Genomic DNA, 21,291 nt, shown 5'->3' on the forward strand with positions numbered 1-21,291 from the left:
AGCAGTTTACTTGTAGGGAGAGAGGGAGGTGGCAGAGAAGGTGCAAAAAATATTTTAAATGTTAGCCATCTGAAGTGTTTAGTTGTTCTGTGTTCTGGCCCCAGATTGTTAATGGAACATCTTTGTAAATACTCAAATCCTAAGATGAGCACTTCCTACCACCTGAGATTATGTATAAGAGCAAGGATGACAGTTCTCTTGAATTTGTATCACAACATTGTTTTTTATCAAGAGATAAGACGTTCTCTTTAAGTACATACAGTATGGGGGGATGTAAAAAAAAGAAAGAAAAAATAGAGGGAGGGAAGAATACACAAACACGAGACCTGCAACAATACATTCTGGAGTTCTGAATTAAATCTTTGCTTCTAGTAGAGACTAATAAAAAATCCATGAAGAGTTGCTGTTAGCTGTATGTAGATAAGCTATGAGAAGGAACATATATTCTTATAAGTTGTCCTTTGATTTAAATATTTCCAAAAGTTGGGAGACAAACTGATCAGGCCAGTTTTAAGAGTATGTATCAAAATGAGCATACTTCTGTGCCACAGCCTGAGTCTTAATCACTTTTTCATATTATAAAATCAAAACAAAACCTTTTCTAATATGATACTAAAGTACCAACTGGAATAGCATACTGCAGTTTCAGAACTACATTATAAAATTATTTTACACTAGATGCCCCAGTGAGCCGTATAAATGGCTGACAAAGAGGTTACACCCCCCAAAAATTTGGTATTTAATGAAAATACTAATTTCTGTAAGTCATCTGCAGCATTCACCATGAAGAAGGCTCAGTTCCAAATCCATATTTGGGAATAACACTATTAATGTAACAACAATGACTCACAGTGGAAGTTCTAATGAAATCTTTTATTTAGAAGCATTAAATTTATAATACTTTCCCCATACAAGGCTTGCAGCTTAAGCCTTTACACATACATTGTTAGCAAATATAAAAATGCTTAAACTACTTTTGAATGCTCACGCATGCAAAAAAAAATTCCAAAGAAAACACATGTGAGATCATAAATCTTGTGTTGTAGGACAAATCCTACATGCACAGCTAGGCTGAATATAAAGGGCAATAGAATCACAGAATGGTTTGGGTTGGAAGGGATCTTAAAGGTCAGCCAGTTGCAACCCCACTGCAATGGGCAGGGAACCTTCCACTAGGCCAGGTTCCTGAGAGCCCCATCCAACCTGACCTTGAATACTTCCAGGGATGGGGCATCCACAACATCCCCATAATCTGTTCCAGTGCCTCACCACCCTCACAGCAGAGAATTTCCCCTCTTTCAGTTTGAACACTTACTCCTTATTCTGTCACTACAGTTCCTGATAAAGAATCCCTCTCCTGCTTCCCTGTAGGCTCTCTTCACATACTGGAAAGCTGCTCTGAGTTTTCCACACAACCTTCTCTTCTCCAGGCTGAACAACCCCCAGCTTTCTACAAACTACCGTCTACAATTTTCTCAGCCTGAATAGTTTGAATAGTTTAAAGGAAAAAAAAAAAAAAAAACCCACAAAAAAAAAAAAAAAAAAACCCAAAAAAAAACCAAACACAAAAAAAAAAAAAAAAACAACAAAAAAAAAACAAACAAAAAAAACCCACACAAAAAACCAAACTAACAAAAAAAAAACCCACACAAAAAAAGGCAAAAAAAAAAAAAACAACCCAAAAAAACCAAACAAACAAACAAAAAAAAAAAAACCCCAAACCACCAACCTCCCAACCCTCTATAAAACAAACACCATTCCTGAAGGTGAAGATTTACTCAAAGATGCAGAATTACAATTCTAGAAGTGGTCTGGTATTTTTCACTGTATTTCAAACTAAGGTGGACAGTAGCAGGAGTGCCCAGGATGCATAAATAATGCGAAAATGTTGTGATATTGCTGCAAATAGTAAGCTATTGTCACTGCAGGGTGACAGGGAGACTACTGTCAGTCCTGCTGTTTGCTTTCAAGACCCTTGTGTTCATCATCACCCTCTTTCTCCAGCTTTTGATGGCTCCATAACCTCTCCATACTGTTCCTGCAGTAGAGCCAACAGGAAAACAAATGGGGCCTCCCTCAGGCAGAGCACAGGGAAGAGCACAGGAGCCAGAATCTGCAGGAATGAACCTTCCCAGCACAGCGGGGCAGCAGGGGTCAGAAACAGTCAGAAACTCTTTCTATGTGTGGGAAATGGTGTGAAACTGGAATCCTGTCCCCATCATTCAGCTGTGTCACTGTGCAGTTATGGAATGGCAGACATGGGATGCAGGGGAGTGGAGTGGGAGACTTGAGCAAAGTATTTTATAAAGGAAACTTCTGCTGTTTATAGCATGAGAGTATTTGCCACATTTTCCTTGTCCTCAGGGGCTGTTCTCCCTCTGTACACACCCAGGAGTCAGAGCTGCCTTAGATGTCTACATCCAAACACCATCCCTGCATACACTGCAGCAACCCTCCTTCTCCAAAAAGCAGCAAAATAAGGGCATTTCTATGATATATAAGAAGCCATCTCGCTTTGTAACTGAGTCCATGAATGAAGATCACTGTCAGCTTCAGAAAGCGTACCAGTAAACCCATAACTAAGTTACAAATGAGGAGAGGGCTATAGCTGACCCAGAAAGTACTAAGATACCAGGTAGAGCTCAGCCAGGAGTGCTGGCATTTTGCACCTTGGCTTGCATTTTCTGACACCATAAAACATTCTAAAGACTACTCTCCAAAAATGGATTCACAATTTAAAAAAAACCTGGAGTGGATAATCTACATTTCTGGCCCTAATCTGATATATTTGTGCTGTGCTTTCCAAGGATAACAGTCTGTACTGCTACCCTTAGATTTCCCCTTTTTTTATGACAGAAAATGTGGTAATTTGGGAGGACTGTAAAGAAGTTCAAACAGCTGCTTCTCCTCAGATAAGATATTTGGGCGCTCACACTACCTCAGTCTGCCAGATGAGCTATTTCAACAGGCTTTCATGAGCTGTTTGTCACATCCTTCAAAGATATTTTTTCCTGCAGTTGCAGTGAGACTTAATAAAAAGGCCTTCTGAAGTAGCCTTACTATGTTCTTTCCCATTTCTACTTTTTTTGGGCAAAACAAACATAAGATATTACTTTCTCTCCCTGGCTTGCTTTACATCAGTACAAGACGGAAGCACACAAGAAAAACAAATTATTTTTTAATTTCAGGACTTGGCTCAAAATCAAAAGTCATTAGTTTAAAGCAGTGGCTTGGAAAAGAGGAAACATCTTAGGGCCAACAATATTTTTTATCAGTCAGCGAGCATCCATTAATCATTAAGATATTCCAAAGTATTTTGTCCCCATCCAACTGCAATTTGTTTCAAGGCAGTGGTTAGTTCTGACTGTGATAATATATAATCACCTTCATGTACTCACAGACCTGAGATGAATGTGGAAAAAGAACCTAAAAAAAAAACCACCCAAAAAAACCCACACACACACAAAACAAAATTCCCTTTCATGCAGAGTAGAACTCAAAGAACATTCTTCACAAGGGCTCAGGGCATTGCTGAGCAGAGGGGAGGTGTCCAACTATTTGAACTCTCAGGTGTAACACTGTTGAAACAACATCACAAGTCAAACACATTTTTTTTGAGAAAAATCGAGCAAGCGCTCCTCAGCAGCACAGGCACGGAGGTGCTAAACTGCAAATACTGCATTTTCAAAGCTTTCACCCCCACCAGATTTCTGAATGCATGATCTAGCTATATGTTCTTTTGGCACTTAATGTCCCAGGAAAACATGCCACACAGCAGTTATTCAGCAGTGGAGAGTCAGGTAGGGCAATGATGAGAAGATAAAAATTATTTAATTAACATCTAAACGTTTTAAATTGTGCTACACATTTGTTTCAGCAAATAATATCTTGCACATTCTGTTCAGTTCCATCACCATAGGTTTGGGATGGCCACTGTGCAGGAGTTGCAGAGATTATGGCTCAGTTTTATTAGCCATCAGTTGACAAGCTTCTGAACCTGAACTTTCAGACCAAATGTGGTTCACTTGGCCTTGTCAAAATTACCATGACAAGCAGAAGAGAATCATCACGTGGCTTTCTGGCCAGGGACATCAGAAAGGCCAGTGTGGGTGCAATTTTTACCTTGTAGGCTGTTGGTCAGTATTCCCTATGTTATTGGGAGGGAAGTCAGCAAACTGCCAGCTGTCCAACAGAGGTGTTCACTTGTACAACTGGACAATCTACTTAGCACTGCAGCAAAGCCTTCCTGTAGAGGGCATGGCCTTTGTGCAGGGACACCAGGAGGACACAGCTCTGTCTCCACCACTGTGAAGGTTATAGGAATGCATAGGCCTGTACATTATGATCTAAAAGACACAGGAAGTTTGACCAAAGTTCAAGCTGTTTTGAGATCGTATCTTGTGAAATGCACGCTTGGATTTATACCCTTCCTTAAACTCAAGCCATTAGGAGAAAAAGGGGAAATAGATGTGTAGTAAACAATATTTGTTATTTGACACCCTAACAGCCTGCAAAAAACTTATACAGAGTATCACTAATTCCAGATGGTAAAGGGACAAGAGAAGACAAAAGAAAAAATAGCAACTGCAAAGAGAAAAAAAATTGATGCTGCAATGATTACAGTGCCAGTGCACTTTTCAGTGTCACTGTGTCACAACACAGCACCAAGCAAATAAATGAATATCTCCCATGCTAAGATGACCTTCAAAAAAGATCGTTTATACAAAGAAACTTTGAAATGCAAACAAATACAATCAGCATACGGCAGGATAGTGCACAACAGCAACACTGACTTAACAACATGGTCAAAGAGATGCTGGCAGGTAAGATTTCTACCTCAGTCTCAGCAAGATAAAGTGGGGCTTCTAACTGATGAATCTCAGCACCAGATCCCTCTGTCTCCACAAGCCTAAAAATTACCCACTTCAACAAGCAAGAGCAAACATGCCCATGTCCAGTGAAACCTGCTCAAAGAATAGCTATATATCACTGTTTCTAAGTGAAACTCTGGGTTTTAGTTGTGTTTCATGTTTATCTTTGTACAGTTCTTACACTAGTGTCAAATGAGGTGCAATGGAACAGCAGAAAAGCAAGGCAGGGGAGGCTTTTTGCTGGTATTAGGTTGAAAAATATCTTCAAGTATCTTCAAATATCTTCAAGTATCTCCCCTTCCAATCTCTCCCCACCTTTATGAGTTTACAACTGCAATCAGAGCCTGACCAAATCATACCAAATGAAAAAAACTTATCATCATGATGACTTCTGCTACATGTCCTTGTTTACAACCCCCTTTTTCTTGTTTTGTTTTGGGGATGGTTTTGGTGGTTTTGTTTGTTTGGGGTTTTTGTTTAGGTTTTTGTTGTTGTTGTTTTTTGTGTGTGTTTTTTATTCCTTTTTTTGTTTGTTTTAATAATAAAGTTTTCATGCACAGCACTGTAAAAGGCACTCCCACAGTAACTATCTGCCCTACAACACTCCACCCCAAGGAGCTCCCCTCTCCTCAAGTGACCTGCACAACAGAGTGCCTCTCCACCTGACAAGTGGAAAATGCTGTCCCAAACAAAAACCCTTGAAGATCAAAACAAGCTTTTCTGCTGACATGGCAAAAGTTTAGGCTAAACAGGAAAACATACTTGAAGCTCTTTTTCCATTACCTTGCATTATTAAACCATCTAGGCAAGAGATAAACATAAAAGGAATGTCTTTAATTAGATAAATCAACTCCTCAGCATCTGTTGTTTAATAAAGTAAAGGAGATCAGCATGTTAGAATCAGATAATATTGAAGTCTCCCACAAACTCACAGCTGAAGCTTCTTTTTCATGCAAGCATTTGGGTGCCCCTGGTTTTACTCACTGTAATACAACACTACCAGTTAAATGCTTACTGTAAAATGTAATGCCAGGTACACACTGGGCCACAACAAATGAAATTCCTTAAAAAGATTATGCATCATCTCACAAGTTAGAACAAGGCAGAACAGATGCACAGGGTGATCTTGCACAATATATTTCCCTGAAGTTCTATACCATGCATTCATTTTTAATAAAACTCAAATCACTGAAAGATTGTACCTCTTGTAACTAAAGTCTACAAAAATTCCTTTACCATAAGCAATATCCATTACCCTTTTGATTTTCAGCATAATTTCTTAATTGACTCTCTAAGATAATCTCTCAAGGGTCACAAACATCTGCAAAAAAGCCAAGTTAATTAGAATATATTCTTAGCCTCTCTCTACTACAAACCCAATCCCACTGAAGGACAAATACATCAGCTTAAAATCAAACACTGTAAGATAGTAACTTTGTTAATTATGTTTGATCTTGTATGCAGTCGTATAATGGCATTTTTATTACAGTCATAAAAAATGCTAAGGATGCATCAGAAGATGTTAACACCCATCTACTTTGCCATTAAGAAAACCTAATCCAAATCAAATTTTGGATTTTTTAAAAATCAAATGTAAACATATTTTGGCAAAGCAAAAGATCCTTCTAAGCTGCATTGGGCAAAACAGTGCACGCAAAAACCAGTGCAGTCCAGTCGAACACATAGCCTAAGTATTCCCATTCCCTCTGGGCTGGGATCTGCCTCTCCTGTGCAAAGATTGCCACTCAGCTGCAGCATGGACCATGAGTTTAAGGCACCGTGGGGTTAGTCTGCACACCTGTACTCTGAGGCACATCCAAAACACATCTGGGCTTTTCAGGAGTGCAGCACTAAGGCAGCTGCACCATGCAGCACTTACTCATTACAGAGGGTTAAAGGCAGCTAAGTAAAGTGACACTCCAAGACTAACAACTTTCTTCATTTGTCAAGTCACCTGCCAGCTGCAAGCAAACAGTTACCACTGCACAGGGGAAATACAAGTCCTCTTCAACTAGCTAAGCTGTGCTCAGAAATAAAACTTACATCATATGAAGACACACAAGGATCTGCTTTAGTAAAAATCAAACACAATTATTTAAAAACCCAATCACCTGAAAATTCTCTCTTTTCAATTTTTATAGAATTCCTTGAACAAGGAATATTTAGTTCATTATCATCTTTGCAGTTATGGTATATTCTCTGTTACTGAGAAGACGTAACAGCAATCAGAGAGAAATAAAATCAGTATTTTTAAAACCACAAAGCTAGTAAAGTAACTCAGAGTAGTAGTTTCAAGTAGTAAAAACTTAAACTAATTTTTCATACTGGTGAAATTTAAAGTAATTTGTATTCTGTGTCAGGGAGCATCACATTTAATGAGTTTAGCTCTTTTTTCTACCAAAAGCTGGAAAATACTTAGAATAGTTACCACAGGCACTTCTTCAGGAATCACAGAGTTCCTGATGTTTCATGGCTTTACTGAGCAAATCCACCTCATTTTAACATATGGACAACTGTAACCTGCCCCCACTAAATGCACGCACTATAAAAGGAAACCTAACAAGATGCAGAAGAAAACAAAGCTGAATAAGCTGCACATTTCCTATGCTGTGATCCTCTGTTCTTTTTGAGACAAAAGACATGGCCATTGTTTCACGCACCCGGTCACTAGAGAGGAAAATAAAGGCTTCTGTTTTCACGTGGTTTTAATGATGAAGTTTCAAAAGAGGATGCAGGCTCTTTCTTACCTGTTCAGCGTGTATGATCCATTCCTCCTGAGTCTCATACTTGCAGATAAGAATCTTAGGAAAAAGTCCAGAATTAGGTGGTTTGTCCTCTGCAACACCAGAATACAGGCACCTGTTTGGTGGTTGCGCTTTTTGTTCACCAGAGAATCTCTTTCCTGTTTCTCTGAGTCATCAGTTGGGAACAATGCGAAACCACCACCAGAGCCACTGAGCAGGAAGCCCAGAGGAAACGGCCTGCAGCCAAACAGGAGTCTGGAGGTGTAAAATCTCTCCAAAGCACCTCTCACAAAACCTTGGAGCCCACTACAGAAAGGCAGCAAAAACTCAGAGGAGTTTTTTATAAAGTACCTAGAGCTCTCCCTGCACGTGCAAGAATAAATTCTGTAGAAAGCTGTAGTTGATCAGTGAGCTGCTCTTCTTCTGAATAGCCTGAAAGCAGCTTCAGATCTATCTATTCCCTCCTGCTCACCAGCCCTGCTGCAACTGTTACTCAAGCACTCCCTCAGAGTACAAGGCAACTAAACAAGAAGCCCTAGATAACAAATACCCAGCCCTTTTTGTTTTGGGTTTTTTTTCCTCCCCCCAGTATCAAGTTAGAAATTACACATGTGGAAAGGCACATACTATTAGTAGTTAAAAGGCTTGTTTTCCTTGTAGTAGGTTAAAAACAGGCAGATCTAAAGTCATGCTTGAATGCTGCAGGGAAAAATATCCTCTAGCAGTCCAGTGCGGAGCATGCTGCCCTGCATAAATCATAGCATTGCAGCGTCTCTGATGAGGCTGTTTTCCTCCCCTTTCTGTTCACTGTAATAGCTGTGAACCAAACAGCTGCACAGCTTAATATCTGCTGAGTCTACCACACAATGCAAAAATCACCCCAGGTAGCTGTTGATCATTTACTGTCTGAGAGCAGATCAATAGCGACTTAAGTTATAAATCACATGAAAAATATTTTTATCAATGGATGTTGAAATGACTATCACTTGTGGCCCAGGTGAAACTGCTTTAGGATAATGGGAAAACTGCTTTAGGATAATGGGAAAACACTAGACAAAGATTAAATATTCATTTCCTAAAAAGCAGAAGCAATCAATCCCATAGAACTCTGGCCTGAGTAAAAAATTTTTCTTATTTGAATGGCTCAAATGTCTAAAGACAGTATGCTTGTCAAGCTGCATTTTTATTTTAAGTAGTTTAATAGTTATAGAAAACCAGCTTTAAAAAAAGAATTACTTTAATTCTTCATAGGTGCCTCACATTATACAGTTAGGTGTAATCAAGAATACCTCTATAGGGACTATAGATCACAAATGTTGAGAGAAAAAGAGTTACACTAAATTATACGCTGAAGAAATCAATGTGGTCCTACTCATAAAAGACAATGAGACTGACTTGCACAAGCATGCTGCATCTGCAGGACAGAAATTCTCAGCATCTATCTGGCCTAATCTGGAGCACTGTGCTCAACCCATGGCACCCTAGTTGAAGGCAGATGTAGAATTAGCTGGAGTCCAGAGAGCATCTAGAAGAAGCTTATCTGTCCTACAGATGCGAAAACTGAGGGAGAAAAACAAGACAACACCTTCCAAGAATGTAAAGAGAAAGAAAACAAAATGTTCTTCCTGCTCTGTCCATCACAAAGGCATTTGAATTAAGCAAGAAACACAGCAAGCTAGGATTATTTTGCTTGGTATGTGTATTTGGGTTTTAAGTACAGGAATAGATTACAGAGTCTGCACTATTGCAGGCCTTTGAGATGACTGTGCTCCAAAGCTGGGGACTGACTAGGTGACTTCTGCAGGTGTCTGTCATCCCTACCTTTCTATGATTTGCTCCCAGTTCTAGCTGGTAGAAAAAAATTAAAATCATGCTGTGTAACCATGACACAAACTAGCTCAAGTCAAACCAGACTAGAGCATGCTTTAGAGTTTCCTCCTCAAAATAAGACAGAGTGGCCAGGACCTCTGTTTTTATCATATACATTGTGGGAGAGAATGACACCTCATGTTCTTCTCAGCTTTACAAAGATCCTACCTATGGATGGCTGGCACCAGGGGATAATTATTCCAGTTGCTATGGTCAGGCCCCACTGTACCTCAAGACTCCCTATGGCCACAGAACAGCTCAAAGTCAGGTCCCTGCAGGCAGCTACCTACCTACCAGTGCTGAGTAAAGCACACACGCATTCCTGGAAGCTTATCAAAGTAAATTAGGATGATTTATTTGGCTAATAATTTAGAGAATAAAAAAAATAAAGTTAAAGCTAATAAATAAAAAATGCTATGTAAAGATAATTTCTAAATGCTCTGCAAACCCATTTCAAATGAAAACTTGTACTCAGTACTCTTCTTGGAATATGTTTAGAGAAGTCACCTGAAATCCAGGCTCAGAGTAAAATCCAGGCTCTGGTATGTTTGCAGTTTTACTGAAAATAAAAGATACATCTGACAGTGTAACTGAATCATATATAACCCTGGGTTTTCTTTGGGTATCTATTAATTTGCATTGCAGGTGCACCAGCAATATGGAACATGGGAGCTGTCATGAGGTGATGTCTGATAGCTATTACTTAACAGCAATTGACTATTCTAAACTGGAGAATAATTTTTTTGGTAATAATAATAATAATTTAAAAAAAAGTGACTGCCCCACAGCTTCTTTTAAGTGCCTTTCTGGATACAGAATTTAAGTGATTTACCCATTAATTTTCTGAGCATTTTGCTTTCAGTGACTACCTAATTTTTTAAAAAATAATTTCAGAATTCTGCTGCTGAAAGCAGATGCTCTTTTTTTCATAATTCTACTTCTGCACAAAGACATCAATTCCTTTTTTTCTTCTTCACTCCCCCATGCTCTTCCAGGATTACAATAGCAAAAGAGTATGTGTTCTTTAACATCTCCATCTGAAAACTATTATAGGAAACCAGCAACTAAATATAAACTGTCCAATCAATGCCAGAGTCAGCCACATCGATGCTGGGATCCCAAAATGCTATCATGGACAAAAGAACTTACCACAGGAACACAGCTAACCTCCTTGCCAACACAACCACTTCAGAAACAATTCCTGCTTCAGAGAAATCTTCTGGAGAAATGTGTTTTGTTAACAGAGATTTAAAAGCCTCTTATTTTCAGTCAACATAAAGATGATAAACTCGCTGAATAGGTAACTCTACAGTGAGGCAATGTGCTATAGACATTATCTCCTACAGTATTTTCACTTAGCTGCACCTAAAGAAACCTTTTTCACCTCTCTCCCTACACGTACACATTCCAGAGACCATACACAAGCTGAATCATCCTCACTGTGGTGAAGGCGCATGGGAGAAGGGAAAACATCTTTATGTCTCTTTAAGATCCCTTCTGACAAATAAATTATTTGTACAGCCCACTTCTCTTTTATTCCCTTTCCCAAGCAGAATCCATAAACTTTAGCATGGATTTTTTTGTTCACAGGCTAAACATTCATCCAATTACTGCTCCGCTTCCAAGGGGAATTTCAACAGCACTATTTGGCCTAGTTATTCTGGACATTAGCTCAAAGAACAGTACTTTAGATAACATAAATTAGCACGGATGATTTACCATTTTCAACCATGTCCCAGCTACTTTGAGCTTTGAAAACATCATTGAAAGATCTATTTCAATTTCTATTAAATAAATTCCCATTTAGTAAGGAAATGTACATGTTAAGTAAAAGGCTGAGTACAGAAGAGAAAAGCCAGTCCTCCACTACCTGGACAGACTTACAGTACACTCAGAGCATAATTATTCATCCAGGGGGAGCTTTGCATATGAATGAAACATCTTTCTACATCTAAAAAGAGCAACCTCAGTTCTCTGCATCTGGTCAGGAAAGAGAGGAGACAGAGTGCCCATATGTACCCTATTTGCCAGAGCCAAGGTTTTCACAAGTGTTAAAAAGTTCTACAGTATATTTCTTCTTCTACAGTATATTTATTATTACTTTACAGGCGCATTGTTTGTCCTCTTTTGAAAAATCTATTTGACTACTGAAGAAACAATTTACTCTCTTTCTCCTGGAAAATACCCACTAACTTAATGCTTAACCTTGTTTTCTACTGTCTTGCATAATAACTTGTATTTAAGGACTGTCTAAGTTAATTCCCAAGATAAAAAATGAAGTACTGAACTGTTACAAGAAACAAATTTAAGGCTGCTTTTCTGGGCCGATTATATACTTGCAGCACTGCACCAAACTGGGTGAATCTGGGTCAGCCAGATTCACTTTACTTCTACCTAAATACTTATATAATTCAGACTCAATTAAAACACTGATATTAGAGGAACAGAAATCTTACATATCACTATCAATTGTTGCTTCATAGGGAATAGAAAAGTAAAAGAGGAGAACTGGAAATTTGACTCTAAGACATAGCTAGATGTAAATGTTACCTCCAAATTCTTCTGATTCATTTGGCATAAGAAGATAGTGCTGCCTCAGCTTCAGAAATGAAGAGATGTCTTTGCCAAACTCGTAAAGAAATCCTAGTACTCTGGACATTTTCGGTTAGTATTGAAAAGAAAGAAGAAAGCCCTGTGTGGGGACACTACAATGGTCAATATACAAATTAAAGCCGTAATAAATTTCCTATAACCAAAGAGAAAGCCATAACAGGGGAGAAGTCTTTAATCTGCTTTTTAGGAGAAGATTTTTGGTTTGGTTTGGTTTTTATAATGAATACAACAGGCAGTCCTGATTTAAAGCAAAAATGACAATAGCACTGAAAGGGTTATTGCAAACTGTTTATAATAAGCAAAGAAGGACAGTGTTGGAGAAAGTTACAGAACTGTAATAACAGAATAGCAATCTGCCTGGAAATGGAAAAGGGTGGGTGAGTGGCTTCTACTGGACCAGGGAAAAAGCCAGAGTTTATAAATTTAGAAAAAAATACACACCCACACAAAAAGTCTCAAGAGGATAGAGGACAAGGGGGAAAAAAGAAAGGAAAACACACACACCATTTTACATGGCCTTTATATAAATTTTGCCCAATCATTCTTAGTGGACATCTGCCCATGGCTTAATACAGGAAAGACCAAGCTTTCAGTGTGTGCCAAACTGTGTGAAACACAAACCTCTGGCACACTGCCTGCTTTGATCCCCCACTTGGGGCAGTTTCTAGGAGATGGGTTTGGAGCAAATGAACACAGACATCGCTCTTTGGAAGGGCCAGCCAAAACAGTTAATGTAATGTGAAGTTTGGTACTGGACTTCATGGTACTCAAGTGCATTCTCTTCAATTTACTTTAAATGTTTTTTAGGTTTTAAAACCAGAAGCAGGTGGGCAGAATTCAGTAATTACTTTGGTGTTAGAGAGAGGCCCTTACACAGGGTTAACAAAACTACTATGGCAAAAGAAATGCTTTAGTGGGAGGTGAAGGCTGCCCTGATTCACGAAGATGGGCACAGGGACAACAGGTATTTATAGAATTCTGGCAATGGACTGTAGAGCATGAAGACCCCCATTCAGATCAGCCCCCAAAACTCTGTCCATCTCAAAGGACGACTCATAAAGTAACATAAAAATAGTAAGTGAAGACTGATGTTCTTGGCAAGAGCAGCAAGCAGGTAATTTAGAACAGGCACTGCCCCTTCAGCTCAAGAACAGGAAAGAACTGTATGAATTACCAACATGCTCCACCCAATAAGTCCCAGTCAGTATAAAAGTCTCTGCTGCAAAATTTAGCTAATGATATAATCCAGGAGAAGTGTGGAAGTACCACAGAGGGAGAACAGGAGAGATACTTCTGAGAAAGAAACTTTAGCTAAAATTAAACACAACCAGGCACACAGAAATCCCTGAAGCCTACAAAACAAGCAGAAAGAAAAAGAGTCAAGTTTTCTATGGCATAACTGGCTTCTTTCCTTTTATCCTTTCCTTTTTTTTTTTTTAATTTAGCCAAGTGGTCTTACACTAAGGTGCTAAAAGCTACAAGCAATATTTCAACTAAAAAAATTGAAAGCTAGATTGGTTTTGTTAATAATGAAACAGTACCCAGATTCCAGTATAAAAACCTCATATCCAACAAGTAAAACTTTTTTAATAGAGAACCCTTGAGAAAGTAAAGGAAGGAGAATTCTTTAAATACTAAAAAAAGGCTGTCATTTTGGTCAAATACAGAACAAATCAATAAAAACAAGAGGTATCAGGACTGGACAACACACATGTAAGTTTTATAAAACAGATCACATGCCATATATAGGCAAGTACAACAGGTATACAATATGTGCTCAGTAACTATAATATTTTAAATTTGAAACAAATTTAAAGTACTAGGCCTTCACTCTGAATCTCCTTTTAAACTTGATTATGAGCTTGGTCTTGCACATCCTCCCTAGTATCCTGAGAGATTCATTCATCTCTTCCATTACCACCCTTGCTACTGCAGGGACACACTGAAGGGACTCTGGCATGCCCCTCTCACACCAGAGTAAAGGAAATTTACTTCAGTCCCAAATTCAGACTTCTGATACAGATGCTTACTCCCAAGTATTATAAATTAAATTAATTATTCAAGGAATTTAACATTTACAACTGTAAATGAGGACAAATCTGGCAGCCAGTAAATTGTTCTTTTGCAGCTCCTAATTCAGAAGGGTCTGTGCAAAAGTAAGCAAAAATGCTTACTTGGTAAGGCACACAGTGATGAGCTCTCTGCACTTCAGTATGCAGCACAAATCTCACAAAGGAACACTTCTGCACCCATGGAATATGGCTGGCTTTGACCTAAGGAATGATGTGTGGGAACGGCAGGTGGGACACCAATGATTAGCAACAAGAAAGTGTAAAACCAACACATACATTACAGGAAAATAACTACAATCAGAAGCTTTAAGCTAATCTATCAGTTGCTGACTGATATGAAAAGAGGACAAAAGTGGAAACTTAAGTGTATCAGGAATAAATTCTGATCATAAATAATATCATCCTGCAATTGTAGAGTCACCTATCAGACATCCTTTATGCTTTACCTTCAGAGAGAAGTAAATTGACTGTTTCAAAAGAAATAAATACAATATTATTTTTGCAGATTCTTCTGTACTTGAAATTAACAGACTTAATGAAACAGCTTCTCCGAAGTGCTAAGTGAAAAACCCTTTGTGTGTCAGGCAAAGGCAGACACGTAAATCATTTGAACACTGGCTTTTTGAGGTGATCCTAACAAAGCCCTGAGGCAAGCACATTTCTCTCTCTCTCAGGATTTTTTATTGAGGTACACAGAGAGAAATGAAAGAGAAAACAATTTCTATTTCTGCTCCTTGTTTTTCTCTTGTGGAATGTGTTTGGAGAATTGCTTACCCAGAGTGGGCGCTTGGTTGGACCATGGTGGATTGTTTGGGCCTGATGGCCAATCAGATCCACCTGTGTCTAGACTCTAGCGAACAGGGTCACGAGTTGTGAGTTAGTGAGATATGATAGTTAGAGAAAGTAACATCTAGTATTTACTATCCTCTTTTATATAGTATATTAATGTATTATAACATAATTATAATAAAGAAATCATTCAGCCTTCTGAAATAGAGTTAGACATCATCATTCTTCCCATTGGGTTCACCAACATCTACAGCAAAGCCCTTACCAAATTTGACTTTGGCTGCTGTTATTCACATTTTTGCTAGATCCTAAATGTTCAACAAAAATCTTTGTAGACAAATCCCAGGCATAAGCCCAGTCATGCATCCTTCAAAGAAAGGCAAGAATACTTCACCCCAGTCAGAGTCTGGACCTCATATCTGAGAGCATCAGAACATTAACTAACATTTACATAGCACTTTTGGAAATTTTAACAGCACTCTGGAAAAAAGCCCTCAATCCCTGCAACCTGTGTTGGTGATTGTTAGAGTCATTACAGAAAAAAAACCCAGGAGGAAATGGCTATAAAGTGAAGCAGATAAAAGGAAACTACTTGGAAACAGAATCAGAAAGTCAGTGCTGTTTCTGTCTTCCCCATTACGGAGGATAAGACAACACAGGGCACCATCCACACGCTGCCTTTTCATTGTATTTGCTCAGGCACAGCAGTGAATGGGAAGTAAAACTCTACTGCACTGTCAAGATCAGAGAGCTGCTGGCTATAAGATACTCCTTGATACTTAAACAATTTAAGGCCAGGAATGAAAAATTTGCTACATCTGTCAGTTGGCATCTTCCACTTTGGTATCTCTGTTCCCAAAGTGTAAAGCAGCAATAACAACACTTTGGGAAACACTTGGGAAGTCAAAATACCGAGTCTAGGATTTAGTGGCATGAAGTGACTAATGCAAAGCCAAACATCAAATGAAAGAAGAACGTAATTCAGAAATCTTCAGCTCTCTATTCAAACCTCAGTGCCTAGGCCTCCTACCTTCCAAAATACCTCTTACATGAGAGAAGCTGCATTTGAGCTCCCAGTAACTGCCCTTCATCCTCTCATCTGTGGGCACACACAGACCTTCTTGAAACATTCTTCCTGAATGTGGAACTCAGCTCTCAAGGCAATATGGTAGACAAAGCCTCAAAGATTCTTATTTAATATACTACAATTCTCAAGTGAAAAAAAAAAATACAATTAAAAATTGTACACCCTCCACTAAATTTCGTCCAAACTTTGCACAACTGCTGCTTAGGCACACTTCTGCTTTTACAGACTTCCAGTGACATGTAGTCCCTCGAGTTTACAATGGGAAAACCTACAATGCAAGGCAATCCCTAACTCCTCACTTACATAATGCATCCCTTCCCCGTATGCAGTGTTATATCATAAAAGCATTCAGCCTAAAGAGCTGACCTTAAACACCTTCAGAGACCTGGCAATATACTTCTTCAGTAGCAACAGATGATCAGGGAGAACAAAGCAAACAGTCCTATCTTGGGAATGAAACATCTTCCTCTTGGCAAAAGATGGAGTAATTTAACATTAAAAGCAGAATTTCCAAGATGCCAGTGGAATTCTTACCCTTTTACTGTGCCATTTTACCTACATGAAGGATAACTTAAGAGGAGCAAGTAATCTTGAAGACCCAAGTTGGATGAGAACCAGTTTTGGCTGAAAACCAAAGAATGACTCAGTTGAAATTTTAAAAACTAGATGCCAAATTAATTAAGAAAAAAAAAGTTCATATGACAGGCTAGAGTTGCCTGAAAGCCACCATGTTTTTTCAGTTTTTAACATCCTTTCGTATGAAAGGTTCCTGGAAGTTTATGCCCACATGCTAATATAATGATCAAATTCATTTTTTTCCTTCAAGCACGACTAAGGATACACATCTCATAGCCCACTCCCCACAAAAAATCTCTTCCACCTACTAATTAAGACTGCACTCTTGTTACGCTTCCCTTCTTTACAGATTCCATTTTTACTTCTTCCAAGATTTAAAAGCAATTCTTAGAGTAGAGAGATCTGTTTTAACATTTCTAGTTGTATCTACCCATCTGTTTTCATCAGAACACAGCTTCATTACCTGCAGTGGGTGAAACACAGACATGACAGTCACAGAGGCTGGGACCTTATTTTCAAGAGGAGGTTGGGAACCTGCTTGAGCCATTCCTTCTCTACACATAAAATAGAATTCTTATTACACCGGGGATTTTAGATAAATTTTGAGTGTTTAAAGCTTGCTGTTTGGGGTCACAGTCACATAGTGGCTAGTTTGCATTCATGATCCAGGAGAATTAATGTCGAAGTCAATCATTAAACCCACTTGATGTTTTTATTCCCATCAGATGGGCAAAAGAGAGCCTGTAGAGCAGATTGAGAAGGGTGATTCTCCTTACATGCTATTCTGTAATATCTACGATTTATCTAATGTCTTATTGTTGCTGTTATTTACTTCTTATTTTGCTTGGATTTTTAATGCAAGTTCATGTAATTTTGCTTAAAGTCACGAAGCTACAGTAATCAAAGCAGTCTTGCCTGCAGTGCTGTGAACAGGACGCAAGCAACAACTACGCTAATTAGCACGTAATTTTCAAAGGTCAATTAGCACATCATTAGCCAGGCCATTTACATCTCTGCAATGTGGAGCATTCTCCTGCTTTAGATAGCGAATGGGACAAAATAGGATTAAATTGCTCAGGGTCAAATAGTACAGTGAGTTGATGAGTAAGAGTTTAAACTCCAGTAGCTTGAGCTGCTCATAATGGGCCATTTTCACACTATGCCCTCCTCCTGCTGACACCATCTTCTGTCAGATGCTTAAAGAGACAGAGCAAGCCTATCTACCAGGAAATGTTAACATCCGCTTACTCTGAGTAAATCTCGTTTGTTCCTTTGACAAAACAAAAAACAAAGGACCAATTAGCAAAAAATGCCTGGCTGTATGTCCACAGTCACATAATTTAATAAAAGTAAAAACAAAGAATAATCATCAGCTATAACAATCATGTCTAGAAGCAAAATTTAAAACACCTCCCCCCAAAATAAAACAAATTAACAAAAAAAAAACCAAAAAAAAAAAAACCAAAAAAAAAACCAAAAAACCCCACCAAGACACAGTACAGGTTGTCCCAAACTTGCTTCTAGATCAAGAAGCAAAACTTTTAGAAAGTATATAGTCAGAGCAACGTTTTAAGGGATATGACTTGGGAAATAAACCAGGAATTTTGTCCCCTGGATTTTAGATATGTACTGCACAGTCCATACCCAGAAAGATGTACAATAACGTGATTTTGGGCATGCTGTGTAAACCAAGCCAAGTTTCAAAACCCAGCAGTTCAAGGCTGCAGGCCTGCTGCACACCCTGATTGCACAGGCACAGTTTCAGTGCAGGACACACAGGCATCTTCACAATGGCATTTGCTCTGCTAGCCCAGACAAGCAAGCCAAGCAAAGACTGCTGGGTTCAGCTCCAGGTGAGGAGAGAAAGAAACCTCTAATAACTGGAATTCTTTCTGCCTCCAGCACAGCTGGCATTTCTTCCCCTACCTATCCAGCTTTTTCCTTATCTATAATTTGCAGCCATACTCACTCCATGATTGTATTTAACCTTTATATTGAACTTTCTTTCACATTGAACACCAGCACAAGATCCTTCAGTTTTCACATGCCCATGTGACAGTTGAAAGGGCCTAAAAAGAAATGGTACAAAACAAACTTAACATTGCATGGCTTCTCCAGCTTTGACCTGCCTTTCACTCCAACCCTCATCTCTTTTCTCCAGATACTCCACATATTAAGAAAAATCGTCATTGTCCTTTAACTCCATACATCATCATTACATGTCAACTTGCACACAGCTCCCCTTTCTTATTTAAAAATGTGGGATAGATCATAATTCACAAAAACATTCCTATTTTTTCCTTCTGACAGCTAATTCAATGAAAAGTTATAGTCCATTGATATACATCGCCACCCTCTCCACATGCTAGAACAATAATGGATTATCTGCTTGTTTTAGAAACAAAAAACCCTCTAGACATTGATAAAAAATAAGATAAAGCTCAGCTTGGAGCAGTGAAAGTTAGAAAGGGATATTATAATACTTCTGCTGTTAACCTTTAAAAATGCATACATTTGAAGTTTAAGTGAAGAAAAGCTTTATTCTTGATAAGTGGTAAAAAACCTGAGGCTCTTCAGTTTTCTTGAAGCATTACCAGTTTTGGTCCTATAAGAGACATAACAGTTCTTATAAAGCTTTGTTACAGGTTGCCAGCATTGTATTTAATTTTGGGTTTTTTTATTAACAGCATTTTGTTTTCCTCATACACTGCAGTTCTGTAAAAGTATATACATTAAATAATTACAATGATCAGGAGAGATGCCTTATCTCTACCCCTGAAGATAAAAGTGCCAAATCAATTATTATGGAGGTACCTGCAAAACACACTAAATCCACCCATTGTCTCACCCTTTTATTCTTTCTGCCCCTTCCAGTTCCCCCATCTACTAAAGAGCAGTTGATATTTTGGACTCATGACCTTAGTGCTTAGGAAACAGCACTGCAACACTTGATTATTTGCTAACAGGTCACCATTTTTATTAACTTACTGACCAAAATAATTTCAAGTCCAGATACTACAAGTTTTTTCCACTTACACACATTAGAATCAGGCTTGATGTCAAGGCCATCTTTTTGTTCCTTTCCACTCCCAGTTCATATATTTTGGTGCAATCACAGAAACCCCAGTTAGTTCCCTTCTGTGGGACCAGCAACTCTGCTATTGCAGAGACTCCATGACAACATAGAGACAATTCATACTACAGGTCAGGAAGAATGTAATAACTTGCTATACAGAAAGCATGTGGATTGTGTGCTTGCATGAATATTTTTATATAAAATTCCACCTTTTACCTGCAGGATTTTTTTTTAATTCCATAATTGTGCTCCCCAAAAACTCCTATGACAAATTTGACAAACCCCACAAAAGCAGAACAGCAAGTGCTTGAAGAGGAAAAGTGACTGCAGTAAGTTTTGACTAAGCATATTAGAAACAATTATGTGTCAATCCTTATGCTGCCTTTTGTCCTTCTCTATAGACAGTGTCAATTTAAAAGGTCTTTTCTTTATTTTTCCTTGTGAAACAAAGGTTTAAGAAGACTGCCATGAACTGAACCAGCTTCTTGAGAAGACAGGATTTTTTTTGTTGATTTTTTTTTTGCCTGACTCAAAATTAGACTAAATCACTTAATGTGTTCTTATACCCAAAGAAAGACCTGCCCTACCCAGGCTGTTGTATTGCACTATGCTACAATTACACATAAACCACAACCCAAGAAAGGTTATAACATTTCTAAAACTGCTGCGGAAGCGTCCAACAAGCTAAAAAATAACAGGATTTACAACAAGACAAGATATGCATAACAGAAAATACTTTCTTTCAGCAAAGAATCAGTAATGACTCGTGTAAACACAGACAATCTACTGAAATTCATTTTCTGGCAAGCTGCTGCTCTAAGGAAGGACTAATGACATTTGGGAAAAAGTTTGCAAATGAAAAGAACATGCCACACAGCTCTTAAACTCAGCAAAGAATCCAGTTTACCCCTATTCAGTAGTAAGACATGTAAGAATTCAGATTTTTTTTCTTCTCCAAACAATCATATGAAAAGTAATGAGCCGGCACAGAGATCATGCTATCCACTATTCTTTTTTTTTTTTTTTCCAGAACAAGATGTGTTTAAACTTATAAATTGGTATTTCACTTTGCAACACTAAGCAGCTCTACTCCGTGCTATGGAGTTGGAAATGCATCCTGCAGCTGAAGAACAATGTAACCCTAAGCACAGAAAGCTTGCACTCCTCCTAATTACAGACTCCAATGGTGGCTGTGTGTGGAGCCTCTGGAATAATTACAGTCCTTACTGGTACACTCTAAGGGATAATATATCGAGTAATTTAGAGGGAAACAAAAATAGGATAAACCTTCTAGCAGTAAAGATATTGCTGTGGAAGGATCTACTTTTTCCATTACAATAAGTTTATAATATTCATCTGGTTTTCAAATGCAGAGGTATTAATCAACATTTAAATTAGAATTTCTAGAATGAAATAAGATTTGTCTAACAGGCTTTTATTTGCTGAACAAGTACTGTGAGGAACCTGAAAATTACTGTTACTGCATTGACATGATCCTCATTCCAAACCTACATCTTCTACTCTTAGGTCTTATGCTGTAATTGCCCCATTAATTTTCAAATCATAAACTACCTGCGGTTATCTCACAAAGAAG

At 38.4% G+C, this 21,291-nt stretch overlaps 1 protein-coding gene across 2 annotated transcripts in view; it reads right to left on the bottom strand.

Moving 5' to 3' along the window:
* Window positions 1–21,291, bottom strand: part of MOB2 (MOB kinase activator 2) — a 110,123-nt gene that overhangs the window by 47,094 nt on the left and 41,738 nt on the right. The window contains exon 1 of one of the 2 annotated variants that reach the window (XM_053945572.1): window positions 7,619–7,690. The exons of the other annotated variant lie outside the window; for it this stretch is intronic. Within the exon in view, the coding sequence (XP_053801547.1) occupies window positions 7,619–7,656 (38 nt within the window). The 5' untranslated portion in view covers window positions 7,657–7,690. Of the gene's footprint in view, window positions 1–7,618; window positions 7,691–21,291 lie in introns of those variants that run through there. 2 annotated transcript variants of the gene reach the window in all.

This window comes from Vidua chalybeata, chromosome 6 (genome assembly GCF_026979565.1).
Source record: "Vidua chalybeata isolate OUT-0048 chromosome 6, bVidCha1 merged haplotype, whole genome shotgun sequence".
NCBI classification, from domain to species: domain Eukaryota; kingdom Metazoa; phylum Chordata; class Aves; order Passeriformes; family Viduidae; genus Vidua; species Vidua chalybeata.